The 25,565-nt window shown below is 36.6% G+C and overlaps 2 protein-coding genes and 1 pseudogene across 2 annotated transcripts; 2 read left to right on the forward strand and 1 right to left on the reverse strand.

Annotated features, from left to right (window-relative positions):
- Positions 1-830: 830 nt before the first annotated feature.
- LOC127412324 (transmembrane protein 14A-like) lies at positions 831-4,278 on the forward strand. The gene is made up of 5 exons (XM_051648576.1): positions 831-949; positions 1,070-1,151; positions 1,508-1,609; positions 1,717-1,804; positions 4,092-4,278. The coding sequence occupies exons 2-5, from the start codon at positions 1,076-1,078 to the stop codon at positions 4,123-4,125; spliced, it is 300 nt and encodes a 99-aa protein (XP_051504536.1). The 5' UTR covers positions 831-949; positions 1,070-1,075; the 3' UTR covers positions 4,126-4,278.
- Positions 4,279-4,303: 25 nt separating this feature from the next.
- Positions 4,304-7,807, reverse strand: LOC127412320 (glutathione S-transferase 3-like). Its single transcript, XM_051648572.1, has 6 exons — positions 7,345-7,807; positions 6,575-6,626; positions 6,275-6,407; positions 6,008-6,149; positions 5,742-5,867; positions 4,304-4,734 (listed from the first exon to the last, which is right to left on the reverse strand). Exons 1-6 carry the CDS (start codon positions 7,429-7,431, stop codon positions 4,603-4,605), a joined length of 672 nt encoding a protein of 223 aa, XP_051504532.1. The 5' UTR covers positions 7,432-7,807; the 3' UTR covers positions 4,304-4,602.
- Positions 7,808-13,120: 5,313 nt separating this feature from the next.
- On the forward strand, positions 13,121-24,975 carry LOC127412048 (DNA polymerase eta-like; annotated as a pseudogene).
- Positions 24,976-25,565: the final 590 nt, after the last annotated feature.

The following is a 25,565-nucleotide window of genomic DNA, read 5'->3' on the forward strand; positions in this document are numbered from 1 at the left end:
GATGTCATAATAGCAATATACTATGGATTCATTTCGAATTATTCTACTCAATTAATCCACAGGTTATGATGACAATGAAGATGTTTGAAATGTACACCTAATTAAATGAATTATTTAATAATCACTTCATGAGGTTTAATATTTGTTATATAAAATAGGCTAATAAAAACACCACCAACAACATGCTAACAACATGAGCCTTCTGTCCCAATTCTAAGGGTCTAACTTTACCTTATCAATTCAAAATAAAAACAATATTTTTCCTTCAAAAGGAAATAAATTGTTTTGACTACAAATCCCCATTTACAAAAATATATAAAAACGTTTAATGTCCAACATAACATAAATTCACAGAACACTATTGTCCAATGACAAAAACGTTATCAAATTAACCTAAGAACCTATACTGAAATTAACTGATAGAATAAATCTCACAAATGTTGACATTCTGACTAAATGCAAGGACAGCAAGGACAGTTCCCACTTTTTGCTCTTTTCAATTACAGATGAGCGCTCAGTAACAACAAAAAGAAATGACATTATATAAAACACAAAGAATTATTAATAAACCAAAATGATGCCCTTCAGGGGTTTTCTGATAAGTAAAAAAAATAAATAAATAAATAAAAAAAAATAAAATAAAAAATAAATATATATATATATATATATATATATATATATATATATATATATATATATATATTATTATTATTATTATTTTTTAAATAAATAATAATAATAATAATAATTATTATTATTATTATTATATTCTGTAATGTATATTACAAGGATTAAAAGAAAAAAAAGATAATCACTTCCTGGTTGACGTCATCATGACGCTTCTTCCACGTACTGAACTTCGGACTGGTGCTTATCAATACTTAACAGTTTTGTTTGCTCATTTCCAGAGATTTAATCACACGTCCCTGCAGTTTACAAGCGATATTTGGTAATGTTGTTGCTGACTGTGTATTGTTGGTTTGTTATCTAGCTTCGTGTTAAATATGTGTTCAAATATGTATAATTATTATTCACTACTACGCTCATATTTGAATGTGTATTTTTCTAGCTCACAATGGCAGTGGACTGGCTGGGCTTTGCCTATGCTGCAGCGATTGCGCTGGGAGGCTTTATGGGGTATAAAAGAAAAGGTAGGATTTTGTGCTGTTGCTTTATACACTTTTAGGTAATGAATGAATCAGATCTAGATAAAGACTTCCGTTTATTTGTATGTTGTCAGCTATTCGTGGTCCTAATGCACCTTGCAGATTTATCACGAAAGAATTATAATGTTTTTATTCTTTTGTGTGTGTGTGTGGAAATGATACCATGTTAATACCGTTTTTGTTTTGGACGGGTCATTGTAAAATTATGCATGGTATTCTTTGAAGTACTTTGATGTTGCATCATATATTGGAATCACACAGTACCTATGAAAATATAAAAGTACCATATTATAGCCATAAGAGATTGGAATTATTAATATTGCTGTTATCTGATTCATCAGGAAGTGTGATGTCATTAATTGCCGGGCTCTTCTTTGGAAGCCTGTCTGCATTTGGTGCATTTAAAATATCTAATGATCCACACGATTACTGGGCCTCTTTGAGTAAGTATCAAAACTGCTAATGTTAAACCATGAGAAACACTTACCATAAGTGTTGAGTGTTTAAAATGAGCTTTGAAACTTCTTCTTTTTTTTTTTTTTAACCAAAGTTGCTTCTGGTGTGCTTGCTGTCGTGATGGGAATGAGATTTAGGAAATCGGGAAAACTAATGCCTGCCGGAATCATGGCAGGACTGAGGTAAAACTGTTCATGTCTGTGAAGTTGTTGAAGTGTCATGGAGATGTCTATTGTTATTACATAGACATCTCCAGTAGACATTACAAACAGTATTTAGCATTGAGATACAAGACCTGTCAAAAGTTTTGACAAACTTCACTAAATTGAGATTTCACATGATCTTAAAAACTGTTTGACCTAAAGTCTAATACTAATATTTTATATAAAAGATTGGATTGGATAGTGAGGGAAAAGCAGATAAAAACATCCAGCATACATGGAAACTCCTATTTCAGAGCTGCAAACTTGTAACCTTTCGGCAAAATTCGCTGTTTTGAATCCAAAATACACTGGCAGTCATAAGTTTGGAATAATGTACAGATTTTGCTCTTATGGAAAGAAATTGGTACTTTTATTCACCAAAGTGGCATTCAACTGATCACAATGTATAGTCAGGACGTTAATAACATGAAAAATTACTATTACAATTTGAATAAAATGTTCAGAACTTCTTAAACTACTTCAAAGAGTTCTCATCAAAAAATCCTCCACGTGCAGCAATGACAGCTTTGCAGATCCTTGGCATTCTAGCTGTCAGTTTGTCCAGATACTCAGGTGACATTTCACCCCACACTTCCTGTAGCACTTGTCATAGATGTGGCTGTCTTGTCGGGCACTTCTCACGCACCTTACAGTCTAGCTGATCCCACAAAATCTCAATGGGGTGAAGATCCATAACACTCTTTTCCAATTATCTGTTGTCCAATGTCTGTGTTTCTTTGCCCACTCTAACCTTTTCTTTTTGTTTTTGTTTCAAAAGTGGCTTTTTCTTTGCAATTCTTCCCATAAGGCCTGCACCCCTGAGTCTTCTCTTTACTGTTGTACATGAAACTGGTGTTGAGCGGGTAGAATTCAATGAAGCTGTCAGCTGAGGACATGTGAGGCGTCTATTTCTCAAACTAGAGACTCTGATGTACTTATCCTCTTGTTTAGTTGTACATCTGGTCTTCCACATCTCTTTCTGTCCTTGTTAGAGTCAGTTGTCCTTTGTCTTTGAAGACTGTAGTGTACACATTTGTATGAAATCTTCAGTTTTTTGGCAATTTCAAGCATTGTATAGCCTTTATTCCTCAAAACAATGACTGACTGATGAGTTTCTAGAGAAATCTGTTTCTTTTTTGCCATTTTTGACCTAATATTGACCTTAAGACATGCCAGTCTATTGCATACTGTGGCAACTCAAAAACAAACACAAAGACAATGTTAAGCTTCATTTAATGAACCAAATAGCTTCCAACTGTGTTTGATATAATAGCAAGTGATTTTCTAGTACCAAATGATCAATTTAGCATGATTACTCAAGGATAAGGTGTTGGAGTGATGGCTGCTGGAGATGGGGCCTGTCTAGATTTGATCAAAAATGACTTTTTTCAAATAGTGATGGTGCTGTTTTTTACATCAGTAATGTCCTAACTATACTTTGTGATCAGTTGAATGCCACTTTGGTGAATTAAAGTACCAATTTCCTTCCGAAACAGCAAAATCTGTACATTATTCCAAACTTTTGGCCACCAGAATATGTCATTGTCAAATATGTAATGTAATGTGATTTGATCCATAATAATAACAGTATTATGGTCTCCCGCTCTATCCTATAATGGATTAAGAATTTTTACTGTCATTTAACTAGTTGTTATCTAGCAGTAGTTTCTCTTGCAGAAAACATTCAATGTGAGTATTCAGACATCAATACTGTAGCAGGCATTATAATCTGAAATGTTTATACTTTTATATACTTTATGCATTTTATTTAGTCAAACTTAAGTTTTGACTTTATAAGTTTTGCCACAAATAAACAATACAAAAGTATAGCCGCAAGACATAAACATTACATGTGTTCACATGACTTTAGTGTGATAAAATTGGTTGCTAACCTAATAGGTGTAAAGTTATATCCAGTATTACAACTCTGTTGACATGGCAATGAAACCCTGTAATCTAAATTGGGTATAATGTTACACAGAACAGGTTAGTAAATGATTTTATCCCACTAAAACCCGGCTAACACTCACAATGTTTACATCTTATGGCTGTACTTTTGAAATGGTGTGTTTGAATGTTTTTGGACTGGCTCCATTCACTTACATTGTAAGTGCCTAACTGTTACTGCTTTTTTAAGAAAGGAAGGGACAAGTAGAAGTAATGTTTTGTGGTAATAAACAGCTTGACTTGTATTGAACCCGGAATATTCCTTTAATATGATGGTTTTTGAATACAAGGTCAATCTGTGACTGTGTTCTTATTTCAGTCTCCTGATGGTGTTGCGACTTTTGATCTTCTAAGTGTCCCACGGACAGACCACACTGGGATCTTTTACATACATGTACTAACTGAACAGCTGCAACGTTCATGCAGTAGCTGCATATCACAGTATTGTCAGTGTATAAAATGTATCTTGCACATTTCAAATAAATCAGTCCTTTTTTAGTGCCTCAGCTCTATCTGTTGACATATGAAAAATAGCTTGCAAATGTGTTTATTTATTTTTACATTTATGGACACAGTTACAGTACAATAAATCTCACTGGCAGTTTTATCAAATCATACACGTAGAGACTGCAAGACATAATATAACTGTGACTTCTGAGTGCTACAGGAGCAAGATGTACAGATATACTCTGAATGTTAAATAGTACACCAAAAGGTAAATTTGTTTGTTGAATTAAGGCAATACTGGTTTAAATGAATTAAAATGATCATTAATGGTTAACAGTATTTAATGGCTTAATTGGTCCATGAATTGGTTTTCTATGGGCGTCCTACTTAAACATGTGGCTCAGCACCTCCTTCACAGTTTTTATGTAGACCTCATCTGGTGGAGGTTTTCTGGCACTGCCAGGCTGCAGGAACTTGCTGATTGTTGGTAATGCCTTCATGCTCGCCTGAAACGCCTGAAAAACAGATGAAAGGTTATACAAAATCCTAGCATAACGTTGGCAAAAGCAAACTTGCTTTATTCTATAAATTTGGAACATAATTGAAAACGTAAAAACTTCTGCACTTGACGGTATAAAACTACAGTGCCAAAAAGTAGTGGGACAAGTTACTCAAAAAATTAATCCACTCCAATAATTACTAATTTCTTCTCTAAAATTTTAACAATTAATTAACTAATTACTTCAAATTACTAATTACTTATAGTTACTCTCTATAACACTTTCCACAGAAAGTTTGTTTTTCTGTTCAAGAAATTCAATAGTTCACCCAAAAAATGAAAATTCTCTCATTTACTCATGCTCATGCCATCCCAGATGTGTATAACTTTCTTTCTTCTGCTGAACACAAAGATTTTTAGAAGAATATTTCAGCTCTGTATGTCCATACAATGCAAGTGAATGGTGACCAAAACTTTGAAGATTTAAAAAAAAACACATAAAAGGCAGCATAAAAGTAATCCATACGACTCCAGTGGTTAAATCTATATCTTCAGAAGCGATATGATAGGTGTGTGTGAGAAACGTTCAAACAGCCCTCCTAAGTGCTCTTCTATGGGTTCTTTTTTTTATTTTTTTTTATTATTGCCGATTCGCATTCTTTGTGCATTCCTACTGGGCAGGGGGGAGAATTTATAGTACAAAATGACTCAAATATTGATCTGTTTTTCACCCACACCTTTCATATCACTTCTGAAGACATGGATTTAACCATTGGAGTCGTATGGATTACTTTTATGCTGCCTTTGTGTTTTTTTGATCTTCAAAGTTTTGGACCCCATTCACTTGCATTATAAGGACCTACAGAGCTGGAATATTATTTTTAAATCTTTGTGTTCAGCAGAAGAAAGTAAGTCATACACATCTGGGATGGCATGAGAGTGAGAATTTTTATTTTTGTGTGAACTGTTCCTTTAAGTGTCCAAATATTTTCCAGGACCAACCCTAAACAGGTAATGGAGCACCTGAAGTTTAGGAAATGTTGACAGTATTGTAGGGAAAACCTCCTGCAGCATCAAAGTGGCCTCAAGGACGTGAACATCGGCACGGCTCAACTGATTTCCCACAAGGAACTGAGAATTTGCAAGAGCCTACAAAAAAGTACCCCCCCCCCCCCAAAAAAAAACAACAAAAAAAAAATGCATAAGTTCATTCATCAAATGTGGTTACTCCTGCTGCAAATGGGAAATGCAAAGAATAGTAATGGACTCAGTGTGAGAGCTATCAGTACCTTTTCAAACACTGGAAAGAAGCGTTCTTTTGCTTTGCCCTCGACATTGTCAAGCTGTTTCTGTTTGTTCTCAGGTGGTATGAAAGGCAACATAATAATCATTTCCATCAAGTCATTGGCTCCCTCAGCATACATGTCAATCCTTCCGGAAAAAGCATACTTGTGCTGAATGACATTTGCTTAAGTGTGGCTTAAAGGAGTGGTGAAGCAAAATCAGTGAATTTAAAGGCTTTAAATAAAGCTGTTTCATAAATAATTGCTATTTACATCGCCCGCTCTTTCAGGTCCTTTCCGTAAAGGTTGTATTTTCCAGCAATGTAATTCAAGATAGCCCTTGACTGCACAAGCTGCAACCCGTCCATTTCAACCAAAGGGACCTGCTGAAACATCAGGGCTCCATCTACAATAAACAAAGGAAGAATCACAATATTATGTAGGGGAATGAAGCGATGAGACATTAGGAATTTGTTGAAAGGTACACTGAATCATTTGACAACCCAGCAACAAACATGAATAAGTTGGGTAGTTGCAGACATGGAAACAAGGTAGAATGTAATGCACACCTACCATTCAGCAGTTTTTCAAACTGCTCCCTTTTGGTCAAAAACACCTCATCAAACTGTGACGACAACACAATTGTTAATTAATTTATTGACAAAAAAAAAAAAAAAAAAAAGCATGCATATAATTACATTGCATTACATATCTATCGGTAGTCGACAGAACTTCTACTGAACTTTATTCAACACCAAGAGTTTAGGTTAAAATGTATATATGCATAAGGTAAAGTATATATCTTAAGTCATATGTGAACTGAATATATAAAATTATAGTTCGTATATTTGATCATATACAGTATATACATAATCAAATTCCATTATTATTTGGGAAAATATGTTACATATAAGATTTGTTTTGTATTTTGAAATATATGTACAAAGTATGTGACTTTTCATATTGTTAGAACCACATATAAACATAAATATTGAATATATGTGTTTTGCATATATTGCCATACATCAGATTTCTGACTGGTCATAATTTTTTTTTTTGTTTTTTTTTTCTCACAGTTTTCATTACATTTTTGTCTTCATCGGTCCGTTGTAAACGGTCCTGGGTGTGACATGCATTTTTAAAAGTACAAATATTCTAGATAAAATCAGTGCATGGATATTAATTATAGAAGAATTGGGGGAAAATCGTTAAAAAATAGTTTGTTAAATAATAGCATGCCACACCGCAGTATACTGCAAAAACTGATGTCATGTTCGCAAGCCCTGTGACTCCCATGTGATTTAATCCATGAGCAAAACTTTTTCAGACTTTATGCAACAAACCTCAACTCCAGCAGCAGCCAAAAGCCAACGGACAGACTCCATTTTTCCTCTTCCATTGAAGTAATACAACACAACCTTTCTAGACATTTTCACAGAGTAAAACAACCGAACACCACAACTTGAAGAAAGAAAAAAACTCAAGTGCGCTGCAGTTTACTGTGCTGTTAAAGTGTGTTACTGCAGCGTTTCTTATATGGCAGTTTGTGGGTGTTACGTAACACATTAGAGGACAGTGGGACAATGGGAGGTCACCAAGCGAGGTTAAGATAGTTTTGTTTTCGATATTCCAGACACATTCAGCGATAACTCTTAAACGGCTTAGAAAATACTTTTCAAAATAGTATTACTGTAAAACGTGGAGAGCTAATAATATTCTTCAAGATTGTTTTCATTATTTTCTCTCGATATTATGAGCATTTGCCTGCAAAAGCCGTCGCAATGTGAGTTAGCCCGGGAAGAGGTCCTCCTGTCACAGCGGTAAGTTAGGGACCGTGGAGAAAGTGCAATTTTCCCATTTTGTTTTCTTTTTTCTTGTTTTTGTAATAGCTTGGAGTGTGAACTGCATGTTCAATATAAACCTTCTTTTTGTAATAGCTTTTTTATTGAAATAAAAAAAAAAAAAAAAAAAAAGAGGCACGAAATCAACATCATTCAATAGAGGAGGACAGTGCGTAACTTTCACAAGAGGTTTTGTGCCTGTGTCCTTTAACAAAAAAGTTATTACAAAAAGAATTTGCACTTTCAACACGGTCCCTAACTTACCGTCGCTGAAAAAATAATGGATTTATTAATTATCGTTAATTTACAATAATTTATTAATTATCGTTATATTTAACTTAAACCATTAATTAAATATACACATTTATATATATATATATATATATATATATATATATATATATATATATATATATATATATATATATATATGTGTATGTATTTGTCCATTTAAAAGTGATTTATTATTTTATTTTGTTATATCTGACTACATTTTAAAAGAAAAAACAAATACATTTAAAAATGTCTATTAATTTGTCCATTTAAAATGGTTATTTATCATTTCAATTTTTGAATTAATCAATTGATAATTAATTACTTCATTCTTAATTGTCATTCCTGGTCCTCCATAGTATGAATGTTATAATCAGTAGCTTACTTAATACAGTCAATTTTACATCTTAGACCATCACTGTACCACAGCGGTTTTTTTTTTTTTTTTTTTTGAGAACTTGCAACATTGCAAATAATCATCCACACAAATACAAAGTGACATTCTAAATACAATGTAAATAAATAATAAATAAAACAAAATTATATGACATTATTATAATAACTCTTCATATAAAACACTTTTTGGCTTTAAACTAATTTAAAAAAGGGTATTCTGGAAATGTTTGTAGCAATGAGGTTATAGGTCAGATATTGAGGACAACATCGTGAGGTTTCAACGTGAAGCATTTACATGTTTCCATTGATTATGGTATAAATACTGCGGGCTGTACTTTCTGGCAAGTGTAAGCCCCTGACTACACTTGCCATAAATCACATCAATGTTGTCCAAAATTAAATTTTTAGAAATATTACACCATGTACATTGAGCTGTGAATAGAGTTAGTGTTACAGTAGCCTGTTGTTTTGTTAGGGTAGTTACAGTAGTACATGCAACAAAGACTCAGTTGCGTGTTTTATTTCTGTATTTATTTGTATATACTATGATCGCATAATTGTCTGTCCTGTACATATTACTGTACTACACTTTTGACTACGTTTCTTTCCGCGTTTAAAAAATGCTTTGTAACCTGAAGTTCAGTGGAGCGTTTGAGCTTACGTAATCATTACGTACAGCCAATGGCAGCACCGAGTATTTGCATAGCAGCGGAGTATTCTGGGAAATAGTCACTGTCTACTTTTAAATAAGGTACATTTACCGAATCTATATTAACTTTTTACTCGTATTTTGTTTTAGTCATCTACAATATACCAAGTAAGTACAACAAATCGACAACGTTACCTCACTTATAACCGTCAAAGAGACACTACAGGCTTTTAGCCGTGGTATAAATAATCTGTGACTTCCTCGTAAACTTTGGGTGTGAGGGCAATCTGGCTGCGACATCTGTCACCCTATTGATCGCTAATGTTTAATCGGCTGGCTAGGCGTGTGTCCCCTTCCTCCCTCACCGTTCTAAGTTTGTCCCTCCCGAAGCTCCGCGCTCGGTGGAGAAGGACTAGTTCCCACGACGGTATAGAAGTAGCTGCACTCCCTTGCTAGAACCTTCAAACAAGCTCAAGGTCCACTTGTAGGAGAGACGTGGGAAAGCTGAGTTCCAAGACTTAAAACACATCCAATTGAGGCACTGCACGTGGCAGCCTGCCTTCCTTTTGTTTTAATAATAAACGTAGTTTTAAAACAAGACTGTACTTTTTTCTTTTTAGTTTTTACACATGTACAACATTTTCTTCCTTCTTACACTAGTTATTTAACTTATTGCCACCTGATATATATATATATATATATATATATATATATATATATATATATATATATATTTGGAATTGTATTCCAAAATTTAACTACCTGCTTCAGTCTCTCCCTGTAGATGTCCCCGCTCTTATTTCAAGCAATTTGATAGCATAGCGAAGTCCTTTATTTGGAATGGTAAGCGCCCCAGGTTAAATTTAAATTTCAATAAGTTACATAGGCCAATTGACAAAGGTGGGCTAGGCCTACCCAAGATTTTGTTTTATTATATTGCGTTTGTGACTAACTTAGACATTTGGCTCATTGGTCGCTTTTACTCTGAATAGGGGCACTCGACAGGGTTGATAATAATAATAATATATATATTATTTTATGTATATATATATATATATATATATATATATATATATATATCACCGATCATCCTTGAGATGTTTCTACAACTTGACTTGAGTCCACCTGTGGTAAATTCAGTTGATTGGACATGATTTGGAAAGGCACACACCTGTCTATATAAGGTCCCACAGTTAACAGTGCATGTCAGGGCACAAACCAAACCATAAAGTCCAAGGAATTGTCTGTAGACCTCCGAGACAGGATTGTATCGAGGCTCAGATCTGGGGAAGGATACAGAAAAATTTCTGCAGCATTGAAGGTCCCAATGAGCACAGTGGCCTCCATCATCCGTAAATGGAAGAAGTTTGGAACCACCAGGACTCTTCCTAGAGCTGGCCGCCTGGCCAAACTGAGCAATCAGGGGAGAAGGGCCTTAGTCAGGGAGGTGACCAAGAACCCGATGGTCACTCTGACAGAGCTCCAGCGTTTCTCTGTGGAGAGAGGAGAACCTTCCAGAAGAACAACCATCTCTGCAGCGCTCCACCAATCAGGCCTGTATGGTAGAGTGGCCAGATGGAAGCCACTCCTCAGTAAAAAGCACATGACAGCCCACCTGGAGTTTGCCAAAAGGCACCTGAAGGACTCTCAGAGCATGAGAAACAAAGATTGAACTCTTTGGCCTGAATGGCAAGCATCATGTCTGGAGGAAACCAGGCACCACTCATCACCTGGCCAATACCATCCCTACAGTGAAGCATGGTGGTGGCAGCATCATGCTGTGGGGATGTTTTTCAGCGGCAGGAACTGGGAGACTAGTCAGGATCGAGGGAAAGATGAATGCAGCAATGTACAGAGACATCCTTGATGAAAACCTGCTCCAGAGTGCTCTGGACCTCAGACTGGGGCGAAGGTTCATCTTCCAACAGGTCAATGACCCTAAGCACATAGCCAAGATAACAAAGGAGTGGCTCCGGGACAACTCTGTGAATGTCCTTGAGTGGCCCAGCCAGAGCCCAGACTTGAACCTGACCGAACATCTCTGGAGAGATCTGAAAATGGCTGTGCACCGACGCTCCCCATCCAACCTGATGGAGCTTGAGAGGTCCTGCAAAGAAGAATGGGAGAAACTGCCCAAAAATAGGTGTGCCAAGCTTGTAGCATCATACTCAAAAAGACTTGAGGCTGTAATTGGTGCCAAAGGTGCTTCAACAAAGTATTGAGCAAAGGCTGTGAATACTTATGTACATGTGATTTTTTTCGTTTTTTTATTTTTAATAAATTTGCAAAGATTTCAAACAAACTTCTTTCACATTGTCATTATGGGGTATTGTTTGTAGAATTTTGAGGAAAATAATGAATTTAATCAATTTTGGAATAAGGCTGTAACATAACAAAATGTGGAAAAAGTGAAGCGCTGTGAATACTTTCCGGATGCACTGTGTATATATATATATATATACCCTGGTGGCCAAAAGTTTGGAATAATGTACAGATTTTGCTGTTTCGGAAGGAAATTGGTACTTTAATTCACCAAAGTGGCATTCAACTGATCACAAAGTATAGTCTGGACATTACTGATGTAAAAAACAGCACCATCACTATTTGAAAAAAGTCATTTTTGATCAAATCTAGACAGGCCCCATCTCCAGCAGCCATCACTCCAACACCTTATCCTTGAGTAATCATGCTAAATTGATCATTTGGTACTAGAAAATCACTTGCCATTATATCAAACACAGTTGAAAGCTATTTGGTTCATTAAATGAAACTTAACATTGTCTTTGTGTTTGTTTTTGAGTTGCCACAGTATGCAATAGACTGGCATGTCTTAAGGTCAAAATTAGGTCAAAAATGGCAAAAAAGAAACAACTTTCTCTAGAAACTCATCAGTGTACAATAAAGTCTTCAAAGACAAGGACAACTAGCTCTAACAAGAACAGAAAGAGATGTGGAAGGCCCAGATGTACAACTAAACAAGAGGATAAGTACATCAGAGTCTCTAGGTTGAGAAATTGACGCCTCACATGTTGTCAGCTGACAGCTTCATTGAATTCTACTCGCTCAACACCAGTTTCATGTACAACAGCAAAGAGAAGACTCAGGGGTGCAGGCCTTATGGGAAGAATTGCAAAGAAAAAGCCACTTTTGAAACAGAAACACAAAAAGAAAAGGTTAGAGTGGGCAAAGAAACACAGACATTGGACAACAGATAATTGGAAAAGAGTGTTATGGATCTTAACCCCATTGAGCTTTTGTGGGATCAGCTAGACTGTAAGGTGTTTGAGAAGTGCCCGACAAGACAGCCACATCTATTGCAAGTGCTACAGGAAGTGTGGGGTGAAATGTCACCTGAGTATCTGGACAAACTGACAGCTAGAATGCCAAGGATATGCAAAGCTGTCATTGCTGCACGTGGAGGATTTTTTGATGAGAACTATTTGAAGTAGTATAGTTTATTAAAATTGTTTCCAATTGTAATAGTAATTTTTCACATTATTAATGTCCTGACTATACATTGTGATCAGTTGAATGCCACTTTGGTGAATAAAAGTACCAATTTCTTTCCATAAGAGCAAAATCTGTACATTATTCCAAACCTTTGGCCACCAGTGTATATTTAAAGGTGCACTCAGTAACTTTTGTCTTTGTGTCATCTTGGACTAACACTTATATCTAGCAGCTTGGATGCAGCACCATTTAAAATCAATAGTTTTCATTGTTCAAATGTTCAGCTCACCAACCCAACATTTGTCGATCTACATTTGATCTGTATAAAAGGCACTGTGTGCAAATTAACCAAACAGGGCATTTAATTACAAAATCATATGATTTTGAAAAATGAATAAACATATAACATTACAACTCCGCCGTTACGCAGGAGAAGAGAGGACGGTGGTAGCGCGCGGAAAGTACACAAACTTTCTTTCGTTGGTGGTTTAACATATTTGGGTTATTTTCATTGTGGATTTCGGGAAGAAGAGAGTGGTCGCTCTGGCGGACATGGACTGTTTTATGTGCAAGTGGAGCAGAGAATCAATCCTGAACTAAAGAACAAGCCCTGTGTTGTAGCTCAATACAAGACATGGAAAGGAGGAGGATGAGATATGCACATCTTCATGGCACTTAAATGTTACAGCTATTAACTGTGAATCGATGAAGCGTGTAGTCCGTACTGTGCTTGTATAATTATATATACAATAGAATTTTATAATAGATAAGAGGCGTTTTCTCTAGCAGAGGTTTTGTATTTTGGTTTCAAACACCTTGCTCAAAACCCTTTTAAATTAGAATTTAATTCTCCAAAATAAAATTCAGATTTTTTTATAGAAGCATTTGTGGCATAATGTTGATTACCACAAAATTTATTTCGACTTTAAAAAGAGCAAAAATTGAAGTTACACTTAAGCACTTACAATGGAAGTGTATACCGATGAGCCAAAATATTATGACCACTCACAGGTGAAGCAAATAACGTTGATCATCTCCTAACAAGGCCACATGTCAAGGTCTGGGTAGATTAGATGGTAAGCGAACAATCAGTTCTCATAGTCAACGTGTTGAATGCAGGAGAAATGGGCAGGAGTAAAGACCTGAGTGACTTTGACAAGGGCCAAATTGTTATGGCCAGACGACTGGGTCAGAGCATCTCTGAAAGGTCAATTCTTGTGGGGTGCTCCCAGGCAACAGTGGTGAGTACCTACCGACAGTGGTCCGAGGAGGGACAAACCACAAACCGGTGACAGGGTGTTGGGCATCCAAGGCTCATCGATGTGCGTGGGCAACAAAGGTTATCCCGTCTGGTCTGAACTGACAGAAGGTCTACTGTGGCACAAGTCACAGAAAATGTTAATGATGGTTACGGGAAGAATGTGTCTCAACACACAGTGCATCGCACCCAGCTGCGTATGGGGCTGCGTAGCCACAGACCGGACAGAGTGCCATGCTGACCACTGTCCACCATCGAAAGGGCCTACAAATGGGAACGTGAGCCTGGCCCGATGAGTCCTGTTTTCTTTTACATCACATGGATGACAGTGTATGTGTGCACTGTTTACCTGGGGAAGTGATGGCACCAGGATGTACTGTGGGAAGACAGCAAGCCGGTGGAGGGAATGTTCTGCTGGGAAACCCTGTGTCCAGCCATTCATGTGGACGTCAATTTGACATGTGCCACCTACCTAAACATCATTGCAGACCAGGTACACCCCTTCATGGCAATGGTGTTCCCTGATGGCAGTGGCCTCTTTCAGCAGGATAATGCGGCGGCTCCACCTTGTAACTTACAGGACTTGAAGGATCTGCTGCTAATGTCTTGGTGCCAGATACCACAGGACACCTTCAGGGGTCTTGTAGAGTCCATGCCTCGGCGGGTCGACGCTCTTTTTGCGGCACGTAGAGGACCAACATCATATTAGTCTTGTGGTTATAATGTTTTGGCTCATCAGTTGTATGTTCAATTAACTGTATTGTTTTTTATTTTCAAAAATAAACCTACTCAGATAAATATGCAATACTCCCATAAATGTTTTTCATAAAGGCTATTTTTCATGACTGTCCAGCACCCCTTAATTCTTGACTTAATTTCATTCATTTCTCAGTGAAAGTCTCCAACTGAAATGTCCTCTTTGATGTGCTTTGTTCTGTTATCAGTATTATTGCAGCGAGTTATGAAGCCAGGGCACATGGTGTCACCAGAAACATGTGGGCAGATGATGCTAAGAAGCTGTGCCCTGATCTCCAGGTGGCCCGGGTCAGAGAGTCACATGGGAAGGCTGATCTTACCTAGTTAGTGCACATTATTACTCTCTCCATAACAAATGCATAGTACTGAACTCTGCATGTGCTTTTTTTTTAAATATATTTTTTGAACAACTTCTGGATCCGGGCATCAGTGTGGAAGTGATTTAGGTGATGTCACGCTTTGCTGTCATTGAAAGAGCAAGTATTGATGAAGCGTACATGGACCTCACTGAGAGTGTGCAGCAGAGACTGAAGGATATGACTGCTCTGGACATTAAATTACATCATCTGAAGAGCACCTATCTAGAAGGACTTCCACAAATCAGCTCCAATGAAGAGGCACAGAGTGAGAGTACAAGATAAAGGTGTGTAAAATGACTGCAAATTCTTAATAACAATCCAAATATACAGTTTGATCTTATTGAGAGGGAAGGTATTTATGCAAATGAAGGAACTGAAAGCAGCTGATCCACTAATTTCCAAACACTAGTGGAGACTAGAGTAACAAATGAGATGTGTTTATAAGACAATAGCTTGTACCTGATCAAGGTTAACCTAGTAATTATGAAGGGTATGAATCCTTTTTTTAATTCTCAAAATTTTTGTTTTAGGTGTTATTTCTTGAATTATAATAGCGTGGCATTCCAAAAAAACAGGACGCCCATCAAAAATTGAAAAAACAATAAGAAAACTTATGAGGGAGGCTACCAAGAGGCCTACAGCTACATTAAAAGAGATGCAAGAATATCTGGGAAGTACTGGTCACTTTCTGCATGTGACAACAATATCCCATATTCATCATTTGTCTGGGCTATGGGGTAGGGTGGCAAGCGGAAGCCATTATTCACAAATTTTGCCAAAACATATATCCAATTACCCAAAACCAAGTAGCAAAATGTTTTATGGTCTGATGAAACCGAAGTAGAACTTTTTGGCCATCATTTTAAAAGGCATTTTTGGCACAAAAAAAGACAGCATCACCCAAACAACACCATACCTACAGTGAAACATGGTGGTGGAAGCTATGCAATGGGGCTGCTTCTCTTCAGCTGGGACTGGGGCAAAAGTCAAGATAGAAGGAATCAAAGATAGTGCCAAATACCAGTCAATTTTGGCACAAAACCTGCAGGCCTCCATTAGAAAGCTGAATATAAAGAGGAATTTCATCTTTCAGCACGATAATGACCCCAAACACAATTTTAAGTCAACAAAGGAATGGTTTTGGAATGGCCCAGTCAGAGCCCAGACCTAAATCCAGTTGACAACTTGTGGAATGACTTGAAGAGGGCTGTGCACAGGAGGTCCCCTCGCAATTTGATTGATTTGGATCTTTTTTGCAAGGAAGAGTGGGAAAAAATGGACAGATCAAGATGTGCTAAGTTGATAGGCTCTTATTCAAAAAGACTGGCTGCTGTATTAAAAGCAAAAGGTGCTTCAACCAAGTGTTAGTTGAGAGGTGTGCACACTTATGCAACCAAGTCTTTTACTTATTTACTTATTTCCCTAAAAAGTTTCTATTTGTTGTTTACTTCAGTTTGGTTGATTGCATTATCACATTGAAGGTGAAAAAATATGTGACATGATTTATCTTGGATTCACCTTTTACATCTCAAAAACCTGCAATTTTAGCAGGGGTGTGTAGACTTTTTATAGCCACTGTATATCAAACTTTATTGGCAAGATAAGCTTAAGTGTACATTGGCAATGCAGTATTTGACACTTTACTTACAGATACAAACCAAATTGAATGCTAAATGTTAATTTTCAGAAGTTTAAAATCTCAAAACTATTTGACATAAAACATTTCTCTGGCTGCCGTCCAGTCTCTCGTGCATGCGCTGTTGACTCTGATTCAGATGACCGTGAGTGAGCGTTTTTGGGCGATGTGAAGAGATACGGCCTGGCTCACCGCTTGTGGGTGAAGTCTCCATTCCCCGTACAGTAGATCTGATCTCATGTTTATTTTGGGACATGTGTCGTGTATTAAATAAGCGTGCACTGCTTTACACAAACTGGACATCAGAAGTTTGGAATAATGTACAGATTTTGGTCTTAATGGAAAGAAATTGGTACTTTTATTCACCAAAGTGGCATTCAACTGATCACAATGTATAGTCAGGACGTTAATAACATGAAAAATTACTATTACAATTTGAAAAAAACGTTCAGAACTTCTTAAACTACTAAAAAAGAGTTCTCATCAAAAAATCCTCCACGTGTAGCAATGACAGCTTTGCAGATCCTTGACATTCTAGCTGTCAGTTTGTCCAGATACTCAGGTGACATTTCACCCCACACTTCCTGTAGCACTTGCCATAGATGTGGCTGATCCCACAAAATCTCAATGGGGTGAAGATCCATAACACTCTTTTCCAATTATCTGTTGTCCAATGTCTGTGTTTCTTTGCCCACTCTAACCTTTTCTTTTTGTGTTTCTGTTTCAAAAGTGGCTTTTTCTTTGCAATTCTTCCCATAAGGCCTGCACCCCTGAGTCTTCTCTTTACTGTTGTACATGAAACTTGATGTTGAGCGAGTAGAATTCAATGAAGCTGTCAGCTGAGGACATGTGAGGCGTCTATTTCTCAAACTAGAGACTCTGATGTACTTATCCTCTTGTTTAGTTGTACATCTGGCCTTCCACATCTCTTTCTGTCCTTGTTAGAGCCAGTTGTTCTTTGTCTTTGAAGACTATAGTGTACACCTTTGTATGAAATCTTCAGTTTTTTGGCAATTTCAAGCATTGTATAGCCTTCATTCCTCAAAACAATGATTGACTGATGAGTTTCTAGAGAATGCTGTTTCTTTTTTTTTTCTCTTTTTTTTTTTTTTGTGCCATTTTTGACTTAATATTGACCTTAAGACATACCAGTCTATTGCATACAGTGGCAACTCAAAAACAAACACAAAGACAATGTTAAACTTCATTTAACAAACCAAATAGCTTCCAACTGTGTTTGATATAATGGCAAGTGATACTCTAGTACCAAATGATCAATTTAGCATGATTACTCAAGGATAAGGTGTTGGAGTGATGGAAATGGGGCCTGCCCAGTGATGGTGCTGTTTTTTACATCAGTAATGTCCTGACTATACTTTGTGATTAGTTGAATGTCACTTTGGTGAATTAAAGTACCAATTTCCTTCTGAAACAGCAAAATCTGTACATTATTCCAAACTTTTGGCCACCAGTGTATATCAGAATCAGAATGACAGAATGCATGAAAGGAAGCTTTAAGCTGGCTCTGCACTAGCTGATTTTCCAATGATTTTCAGGTGTTAGCTTCATTAACATAATCACTGGCCAGGCAGAAGGAGACAGAGCACCCATTAGCACCTGTTAGTGGGAGGTGTTAATCACTTGACGGTTGGGACTCCCTGCCAAGTTAAAGGCTTCAAGTACTAAAAAAAATATCTGTTTTGTTTGAAAAAAACCATTCTGTCTCTGAGAAGAACTGACAAGAGGACAAGCTGATCAAAACTTTTTTATATATATATATCATACTCTGCAGCATATCATCACAGACGCTGAATAAAATCCATAGTGATTCTGTCATTCTGCAGAAGTAATGCAAAAGCAACTAATAACGGATACAAATAACCTTAACTGGCATTTTAGTTTTGGTGCATTTTAAAATATAACCTTGTGAAAGCCAACCAAACCATGAAGAAAATGCAACATTGTAGCTATTTTAGCCCCTGTTTTGGATCAATAAATCAGGTCTGAAAATGCTCCAAATTACTCTATTGCAACTGCAATTTTACTCATGTTGCTATTTTGTCAGTGAGAGATAGTTGCAGTGAGTCGTTATGTGTGTCACCCCTCCACCATTTTTAATCAGCAAGTGTTTCATACCTCTGACTGAAGAGAGCAAGATCTCAGCAAAACAGCCTGCATGTGTGACACCCTTGGCCAAAACTAGCTGTTTTGAGTCTGCTAGTGTAGAGCCAGCTTAATGTGAGCTTCACCAATCTGATTCATGTGTTTGTGCGGAAGAACAGCGGTCCAGAGGACTACTGCAGTGGCCGGACCCACTGTCCTTCTGCTCTCAGTTGAACAATGCAGAGCTGCATCTGGCAGTGGGTGCTCTTCTTGTGGAGGAGATGAGGGCCGCAGTGGAGGAACACATTGGATTCCGCTGCTCTGCTGGGATCTCACACAACAAGGTTAACTTGATGAAAACAGTGGCACCGAGCTTTGCATTGCCTTTCATATTTTAAATATGTTTTGTTCTTAAAACACTATAGATTTACTGGAGAAGTAAATTGGCATAAGATATTACATTTATTTTTTTACACCATTTGCAAAAAGCTTTTTCTTGGTAAAAGCCTAAATCTCACTAGATTTTGTTAATTTCTCTTGAAAACAAGACTTCATATCTTAATGAATTTTGCTTACATTTAGTGCTTTAGCAGATGCTTTTATCAAAAGCCACTTACAAATGAGGAACATCACAGGCAAATTTTCAGTGTGCCATATTTTTTGTGCCACTTTTTTATTGCTTTATCAATATGTACTTGCACACACTCACTGATGTACTGTGTTATGCAAGTAACCGATAAATCAGTGATAATGTGGTCAGGAGAGCATGTTAAATCCAGGTTTAAACCGCAATCTGTCCTGACTGATCACTTGTTACTGGATCATCTGATGTGGATGTTAATAGCAGGTGTGAATAGGGCCTTATTTATGCTTTTATCCTCCATTATCAGCAGATTCTACATCATCATAATGAGACTTTGACATTAGAAATGCTGCAATACAAAGTTTCAAAATTGACAAGAAAAAGCTAGTACAGAGATGTAGTGTGAAACCAGATTTTGTTTAAAATGTTGTTTTTAGATTTGAAGTAGAGATTTGAAGAGGGTTGTATATTCAGCTGCTTTTTGAAGAAAAAAAACTCTGTTCACCAAGAGCCAGCTGGAGCAGCACTTTGGAGAGAAGACTGGGTGAGAATCACAATGATAGGGTTCCCATGCTTGCAGAAAATCAGAATTGTGATTTCAAGGCCTGGAAAAATGTATAAAATCAAAAATGTCATGGAAAGTTCTGCAGCCAATATAAAGTTTTTTTTTATTCAGCTCTAGAATTTTTCCTCAGCTGGAAATTTCTCTTTTTCAGTAAAAATGTGTAATCCTTTTAAAAGCCTTTATCTTGTCAAAAAGTGTTTTAAAATGAAATGTTTCTTTTATTACTAAATGTTTTGGTGGCACTTTTGGTGCAATAAGGTTGGATATGTTAACATGACTTAATGCAGTAGTTAACATGAACGAGCAATGGAAAATATCTTACATCATTATTAATCTTGGTTAATAAGTGTCCGGTGAGAGAAAGAATTGCTGTTGTCTGTCACTGAGCGGATTTAAGGCCCTGATATACTTCCGGAGAAGTTCTTCTTCATTCTTCATTCAGGGGTAAAAAGAAGTTCTAAACAGCCGAGCAATGGTATACTGTTTGTGAACATTCAGACACCGGTCACAGTGCTGTGGGAGACTTTTAGAGGAGCATTTAAATATAAGGAACACCACATGTAAAACATTAAAAATGTGTTATGAATTTATGCCTCATAATTTCTGTATTATACATTTTTTATTCTAATATTTTGTGACACTGGATTTTTGATTTCCATGAGCTGTAAACCGTAATCATCAAGATTAAAACAAAAAAATGGTTGAAATATTTCACTTTATGTGTAATGAATCTAGAATATATGAAAGTTCCACTTTTTGAATTAAATTACGGAAAAAAAGGAACTTGTAGAGCCGAGGAGGGCGGGGCCGGGTTGGAATGAGACACACCTGGTCCCCAATCAGCCTGATGGGGCGCGCGAGGGATAAAGGCGGCCGGGGACGACAGTTCGAGAGAGAGAGAATTACAGACAGCTGTGCTGTGTTTTTAGTTGTGTGTTTTTGGTTGGGTTTTTGTTTAATAAATTATTATTTAAGTTGTCAAGCCGGTTCTCGCCTCCTCCTTTCCTCTAAACCCCCTTACAGAACTTTTCCACAATATTCTAATTTTTTGAGATGCACCTGTATATCATGTCATGTTGTGTTAAATGAGATACAATGACTATTTGACAAATTAAACTTTCATTGTCGACATTAAATGTTTTATTGTCGACTTTGCTGAAAATGTCGACTTATCATTTCAGCCCTAGTGCATGGTCCAGCTGTCTTTGAACGCAATAGTGTTTCATCTGTGGAAGGCTTTGGTTTGAATTGGCATGGTGCCTGTACAGCTGAGGTTGCGCTGACTGCCCCCTACTGCCATATTCACAAAAACATCAAAATGGTACATAAAGATAGAATTGCACTGATGGTAGGAACATTCAATTTTGCAGAATTTATGTACAGGTTGGGGTAGAGCTGGGTATTGCTTAGGGATGGGTAAAAATATTGATTTTCCGATGCATCGCGATCTTCGTTCAAACAATCTGTATATCGATTCTTAAATCCCAAGATCAATCATTCACTCTGTATTGCAACCCTCTATAATGCAAGCAAATCACTTGCATGTGCGACCAGTGTTTCCCATTAATTACCTAGACTGTGGTACTGTGACAGTCTAATTTGTCCCGCCACAGTTTCATAATGAACCGAAAATATTAATAACATAAAAGTTCTCTAATGTTGTGTTTGCACGGCAGCTGACATAGACGTGAATGAGCTGCGCTTGTGCAAACAGTGTTGCCAAGGACCAATCACTAATCTGTATTGTTTGCTCCTCTTTTGTTTTAATTTAAACAATTTAATTTGACTGTTTAATTAGATTTTTATTCTTCTCATGCGCTTATCACTGTCTTATCATTCACTATCACAGGGGTTTAGTTCATTCCCTTTTCTGAACTCTCTGAATTCAGGTAATTTATTTAGACAAGTCTGTACATTGTACTTTATTCAAACACAAAATAATAAACTTTAAACTTTATTAAACTATAAATATACAAATAATACAAATATCAATACACATACACACAGCCTTGGACATTACTAACACATTCAAAAAAATTGCTAACATGTCACACTCTAAAATATACTCCCAGAACTATAGAAAAGAATAAGAGTTAATCCCTGAATTCAAGGGTTGGCTGAATCCCTATGTGGGCAATGACACAAGGGTTTACTGTCTTTACAGTCCCTGACTGAAAACAGAATATCCTTCTTGTGGTTTGTTACCATCGTGATTAAATTACTACTAGAGCACAACATTGTTTACAAGAGCACAAAGTTCTTCATAGATCTAGCCTCTTAATTTTGCTCTTAAATTGTACCAGACTGATGCATTTAACTTTAAAATGTACAACATTTTCTTACTCCCTAGAGGGTCTGAGGTCCACTCACCACAGTCTCACAAAATCCTGTGGGAAACACTGTGCAATCAAATCTCACTCTATGCAACTAAAAATGTCTCTGATTAGCCATGGCTAGTAAATGTTCAGATTTTACTCACCAGTGATTGAGTAGTATAGTGGAGAAGTTATTACCACAGAGGCACTTTCACTGCGTGTTTGAGTAGAAGTTTGTTTTAATACTCTTTTAATACCCTTTCTATTTCTTTATTTATTTTCTTTTACAGTCAGTTGATTATTGATTTTTATTTTTTTTATTCTAATCACACATAGATGTGCTAAAGAAATTACGCACGTCTTCTCTCCTTATATATGCACTCACTGGCTGATGCCGGTAGTCTTAAAGAGACAGTACTGATTAAGCACGTGTTTAACAGATCAATGTAAATACTTGTAAATAGTTCAAATTATGCAAGTAAACAATAGAAATGTAACAAACATATATATGCAACATAATATAGGCAATTTCAAGAGATTTATTGATGAAATAGACTGAATTTTAACAGTTTTCAAAAGCTAAAATGTGACCAATTTGATGAAAAACGAATTAATAATAAAATAATTTGTAAAATGTATATTTTTGGATTGTAACCAGGTTCCTTTACAATTAAGAGCTGAGAAAGAATTTCTTTAATATGTTAGCAAAATGGACATTGTAACAGAAATATACCCATATGAATTGATTTCGAAACGAGATTGGAATCGAATTGAGAGCTTGTGAATTGGAACCGAAGTGGGAAATCTGTATCAATACCTAACCCTAGTATTGATTCGATTCAGATTCGATATCAATTCATATGGGTATATTTCAGTTATAATATCCCTTTTGCTTACATATGAAATTAATTATACAGGGGACTTTATAACTAGTTAAATTATGAAAATATCAGTTTTCAAATTATATTTTATTTGTTTTTCATCATTTTGATCACATTTTTAGCTTTTTAAAAATGTACAAATCCATGTTTTCTATCAATAAATAAGATTATATATTGCATATATTATATTTTGTTACATGTTTATTGTTTAGATCATTTATATTATTTACAAGTATTTACCTTGATTTGTTGAACACATGCTAAAAATCGGTACTGTCTCTTTAAGAAAATTGTCAGTTCTGTAAAAGAGCGCATATTAACGAGAGATGACTCGAATGGCTTCTTTACCTCATCGTTGCTATTTGTGATTAGAATGAAATGTTTGTTTTTTTGTTTTTGATCAACAATTTTCTGTAAAAAAAGGTTATTAAGAGTCATTATTCAATGACAAATGGATTGAGTGGATCTCGTCTTTGGACACACATTACATGGAACGAGTCAAATCAAACTTTTACTCTCAACGTAGTGAAAGGATTCTGAACTTCTTTGCCAATATTCTAAATCACTGGTGAGTGAAATCTTAACATTTACCATCAAGTGGTTAATCACAGAAATTTTTAGTTGCATGGCGTAAATTTTGGTCTCATGCAAGGGATTTACTTGCATTGCAGAGAGTTGCTCATCTAGTAAAAGATCGATCGCAGGATTTAAGAATTGATATCGAAATCATTCAAATGAATATTGCGATGCATCGGAAAATCTATATTTTTACCTAGCCCTAGGTTGGGGGCATGATTAATTGCGTTGAATTTTTTTAATACATTCTTTTTCATATAGTTAATTGCACTAAATCAACACTTTAAATTGACAGCTCAAAAAAGTATACATTTTATGAGTTACTTTGCCAAGGCTGTATTTTTTGTTGTTGTTCAAAGGTCTCCTGCCTTGACTTGCCTTCATCTTTCAGCCAGTAAGTTCAGTGATGCACCTTCAGCTTCATCAGGAGGGATAGCCAGCTTCCTGTTCAGCGATGCTCCTTCAACACAGACTCCTACTGCCCCCAAAACTCAACCAAAGAGTCCAGGAGTCCTCCAGTCTTTGTTCAAGAGAGCCGCTGAAAAGAAAAAGAGGCAAGCGGAGGAAGCTTGTAAAGATAAACCTACCTCACATACATTGTCACCCACTCCTGTGGAAAACGCATCCACAGCTACATCATCTCAGAAAGCCATAGGAGGATCCACAACTGGTATCTCATCTTTCTTCCAAAGAAAGAGCTTGGAGAAAAGCATTAAGCTCACAAACTTGCCCTCCAATGGCGACAGTTCAATATTGACTAAAAATGAGACAGACTTGGCTGAAGTTGAGATGTCTGAGCTGAACTCCTCCAATAAACCGAGTGTTTCCTCCTCATTGTGCACTGCAGATGCCAGTGTGTCCAGTGAAGCTCTTCACACCTGTGAGCGCTGTGGTCAGAAAGTGTTGGTCTGGGACGTACCTGAGCGCACAGACTATCGTTTTGCTCTGGCCTTGCAGAAAACACTCACCTCCTCATCATCTTCTTCAGCCTCCAGTGATGGCTACATCAAAGCTGGAACACCTCAGTCACCCACGGCAAGAGCCGGACAAAGATTCAGAGCAGACCGCAGCCCAAAAAAGCCAGAGCGCAGGGAAGCATGGCCACATTGGACTTAATATAGGCATAATGTGTGTCTATTTGAGAGTTTTTATATGATCAGGTTTTTTTATTTATTTTAGGAATGTTATTTTGTGTGCCGTAAAAGCCAAATATTCTGTCTAATTTAAATAATAAATATGAAAACAAAATGATTGTTCAGAATATTATAATCAAAGTTTCCTTCACCCAACTCTGTGTGACAATTTCAGAAAAACTGTTACAGGATCATGATATAATCACATTGTATTGTTTGTCTTATTAATATGAGCATACTGTAACTGTTGTTTTCCTGCACTTAATAAAATGTACAAAATCTATCAAAAATTTGGACACTCTTTGCTATTACTATTTTACAAACACAGACACATACACATATATATATCCTTGTGTGACCCCTCGTCTACATGTGTGGATGTTGTATTTTGGCTTTGCTATACGCAGCGCATAATTTAAATGAATATAAACCGACTTCTGCTGCACCGAGTCACATGAGCATGCCGTCGATTTCCTTGAAGCACTCCTACCGACGCAGCGGCAACAAAAGTGCCTCTTGTAAGAAATCTCTAAGTTTTTTCATTGAAACCTGTTTGGTTGTTTCGTTTGACATGTCGCATTAAAAAAATCTGTTCATTTTTCGCGCGTCAGCGCCCTGATAAACATGATGTCCACATATGTGGAAACTGGCACTGCATTTCCTCAAAAGTAGAAAAAAACATGTTAGTTATTTTGAATTACTTTCAACATTAACACATCTGTGGGTCATTTATCTTCATTTTAATATACATTTTATTATGTTTTATTTTTCTATAACTGTGATTCTATTC

This window comes from Myxocyprinus asiaticus, chromosome 21, assembly GCF_019703515.2.
Source record: "Myxocyprinus asiaticus isolate MX2 ecotype Aquarium Trade chromosome 21, UBuf_Myxa_2, whole genome shotgun sequence".
NCBI classification, from domain to species: domain Eukaryota; kingdom Metazoa; phylum Chordata; class Actinopteri; order Cypriniformes; family Catostomidae; genus Myxocyprinus; species Myxocyprinus asiaticus.